Source organism: Dermacentor albipictus, chromosome 5 (assembly GCF_038994185.2).
Source record: "Dermacentor albipictus isolate Rhodes 1998 colony chromosome 5, USDA_Dalb.pri_finalv2, whole genome shotgun sequence".
NCBI lineage: Eukaryota > Metazoa > Arthropoda > Arachnida > Ixodida > Ixodidae > Dermacentor > Dermacentor albipictus.
In genome coordinates, this window is record NC_091825.1 from 98,409,434 (window position 1) to 98,412,983 (window position 3,550).

The window sequence follows — 3,550 nt, forward strand, 5'->3', positions numbered from 1 at the left end:
ATTTCAGCAAAGAATGTAGGACCACATTTGGCGGCTTTCGACAACAAGTGAGAACTGGGACCCTTGTGTTAACGAGCTGGTGAAAGCAAAGGCGAGGTTAAAGGGGAAAGTATTCGTTGTTAGCGCGTCGTATTTAGAGGAGTCCCAAACGATTTTAATATCACAGCGTTGTTTTGGCACGAGGAACGAGGTATAAGGGCAAGGAGTCTTCTAACGATCTGTCTAGCGTATTTTATAACGTACCTGCGCTTGTGACGGGCTCGATGACTGCGGTGTTGGTCACTTCAGTGACGGTGTGGATTGGTTCTGGTTTTGGCACTGGGACTTCGAATGGTTGTGGGACTGGCACGTCAACTGGGAATGGCTGTGGGACCGGGACTGGGCGTGGAACTGGGACTGGACGTGGGACTGGGTAGGGGGCTGGCACCAGGCGCTGGCGCAATACACCAATGTAGACAGCCTCGGAAAGGGGAAGGCGGGAGGTGGGCTCAGTGATGACGCGGAGGTCGCCGGGAAATTTCCTGGGGGCTCCAAGTCTAACAGGAAATGAGCCGAAGCCTCCGAAGGGGCTTCCAAAGCTGCCAAGTCCGCTGAGTGGGCTTCCAAAGCCGAGACCTCCAAGTGGGCTGCCGAAGCCTCCGAGCAATCCTCCGTAGCCGGAACCAAGGAGACCAGGGTAGCCGAAACCACTCAGACCGCCCAGACCAGAAAGACCAGAAAGACCAGAAAGACCAGAAAGACCAGAGCCCAGGAGGCCACCGCCGTAGAGGCCAGAAAGACCAGAGCCAAAACCTCCACCGTAGAGGCCAGAAAGACCATAGCCTAGACCGCCGCCGTAGAGGCCAGAGCCGAGAAGGCCACCTCCGTAGAGGCCAGAGCCGAAGCCTCCGCCATACAGACCGCCGAAGCCAGAGCCGTAGAGACCAGAGCGGAAAAGGCCATAAGCCTCAGCGTGGATGCCTGCAGTTTGGTGAGACAACATAGAAAGGGTTTATTTGCTACGGTACTGGGCCACATAAGGTTAAAGAAACGCGAGTGGACGTTTTGAAATTAACAAGGTCAATATACGCTATACCTTGAAAGGTAGGCAATAGACTAGCAACACCTGCTATTGGGGTAACATCGACACTTGGGTAACATTGCTTTTCGAATCGCTGACGCTGTCCGCAAGTATCTTTCACGCACGTATCACACCTAATAATTATTAATGATAGCAATTAAGGAATTAAACCTTATTTTACTCTTGCCTAGAAACCTCGAAAGTCCATGTGGAAGCGATGTATTGCGGAGTCTGCCTTTCATTCAGTTTCGAGCCTTTCCACGTGCACTCAGCTTAACAACGATACATGCAGACTGATTTTGTTTGAAGTTAAACAGTCTGTGCTAATTTCGTGAAGTTAAATCGTTTCATTCCATAACGGAACAAAACCTAGCTATAGAATATTCAAAGCCATTGTAGTTATATAGAACTAAGAACCTAGATCGCACTCTCACTTCCATCAGTATTTGCTTTGATAAGATACAGTGCTTGTCCGAATGTCTACGTTACAGATACGCATGCTGCAAGTATTTCTTAGCCTTACATTTTTTGCTTTCTTTCTGGTTACACTGACAGTTGTGTCAAATGCGAAGATAATCAGCCGGTATGAACTGCCAGTCCTGCTTATGTGCAGGTTCCTCTAGGAAAGGACAACGACACGTCTAAAATTTTATTGACGCTGAATGAGTGCCAAGGACACCAAGTTATATAAAAACCACATGCAAATGTTAAATCATTGCGATAATTAAAGTGGTACTAATTGTGCCTCAGCAAATTATAACGACAAACGTAGTGTCGGTGTGCACAGTTTTCAGTTTGGATATCAGCGACATGACTTGAACATGCACACGAGGACAATGTCCGAGTCCGAATTATTAAGGAGTTCTGAGCCGATGGCGCTGAACCTGCACTGACATTTGCGTGCATGGATATGTACCTAACGGGTTCTTCTCGCATACCGGTCTGTCATACGGACTACACTAAAATAGATAAGCCTTAAGCGCACTGACAGAATTTCTGATCACGGCAAGGTCAGGATTCTTTAAGTGCAGCTTGCCCGTATTGCTAGCTGTAATAAAAGTTTTATAAACGACCTTGCTCTTCAAATTGGCTTTTAAACAGTCAATATGATTTCAGTTAGTTAAACACGCAGCTAAAATTATGCTCATCTGACCAGCCCAGGTAGTGCTTTTCCGACGCGGGGGCCATGACGGGGATTTGCGGAAAACAATTGCCTTCTTAATCGTCTCGGTTGCAGTTCATAATTCGACGTGTTCAGTGAGCTGAGTGAAAAAATTACGCGAGATTTCTATAGAAGCTGTATTACCTTACCTTATAATGATTTAGAGTAAAACATGCTGAATTATTGAACTGCACACAAAGACGTTTGCTTCACAGGATCTTCAGAGCGTTCAGGGCAGGCGGAAGATAATTGCAGCGTTACGGGCATTACGCAAAAGCAAGAGTCGGCGTCGAGTGCCCCCGCTTTGGAAAAATTGGGCTTAGGGCTTCTGCGGAGCTACCGAAGGAGCGACGGGAGTAAACTCGGCAAAATTACCCAGGGAGATGAGGGCGACAGCGACGAAGAGCTTCATGGTTGCTTTGGCGATGCGACCTCCTGCCGGTGTATGTTTCTTCTGCCGCTCGGGAAAGGTGGTTTGTCAAGAGCGCGGCGGCGCCTTTTGTACCCCCTGCCCTCGGGCTGGCGGCGATGCGGATGTCGTTAGTCGTGGGCTGGGCGCCGAGCCGAGCAGAGCGAGGCATTGTTTCTTCAACAATCCTGCTCGGAAAGTCCTGCGACAAAAGAAATGAAAAAAGAGAAAAAAATCTATTGATTTTGCTGCTCTTCGCATTTGCACTGGCTCTGCACTGCTTGAAACGCGCCGACGGTGGCAGCTGCATGAGAAATTGTCTGCTGCCTCCTCTCTGCTCTGTAGCTATTGTGAAGCGGCAATGATTTCTGTGGCGAACAATGTCGCGAGTGTCGAGAAAAATGTTTGTCCTCTTTCGTTCGTAAATTTCGTGTGTCGCATCTCTTTCGAGAGAGAAACTTGGCAGAGGAACGTGTCGGTGCGATTATTGATCATACATCTGGTACAACCTGCGCAAGTGCAGGTTATGAATAAGGATATTCCGCATGTTGAGCATACCAAAAGAAGAAAAAAAAAGTAAAAGAAGACATTAGTATAGACTGTAGTAAAAAAAAAGCAATGACTTTAGTAGGTTTTCTTGTTTTTCTGCATGGTCTAAGGCAACACCGAGTACAATCAGTGACGGTGTCATATACGTAAGCCAAATTATGGCTACGCGTACAATAAGCTTTTGGTAAATAGACTGTTAGAATAACATGCGACATCAGTAATCTACCGCTTGCCAGCTGCTGAAGGAAGTTGTAGGTGAATACATTTTCGTCACGGCAAATGCGGAAAGAAATATTCATTCTGCTCAGTGCTCCTGTGTTCCTCAGAAAGAAAAAGAAAAGAAAAAGAGAAATACGATCTTCCCCTTGAG

At 47.2% G+C, this 3,550-nt stretch overlaps 1 protein-coding gene across 1 annotated transcript in view; it reads right to left on the reverse strand.

Moving 5' to 3' along the window:
• LOC135917244 (elastin-like) overlaps window positions 1-2,755 on the reverse strand; it is a 21,889-nt gene extending 19,134 nt beyond the window's left edge. The window contains exons 1-2 of the mRNA XM_070539437.1: window positions 2,598-2,755; window positions 244-960 (exon numbers count right to left, since the gene is read on the reverse strand). Of these exons, the coding sequence (XP_070395538.1) occupies window positions 244-960; window positions 2,598-2,634 (754 nt within the window). The 5' untranslated portion in view covers window positions 2,635-2,755. The remainder of the gene's footprint in view (window positions 1-243; window positions 961-2,597) is intronic.
• Between the last annotated feature and the right edge of the window lie 795 nt (window positions 2,756-3,550).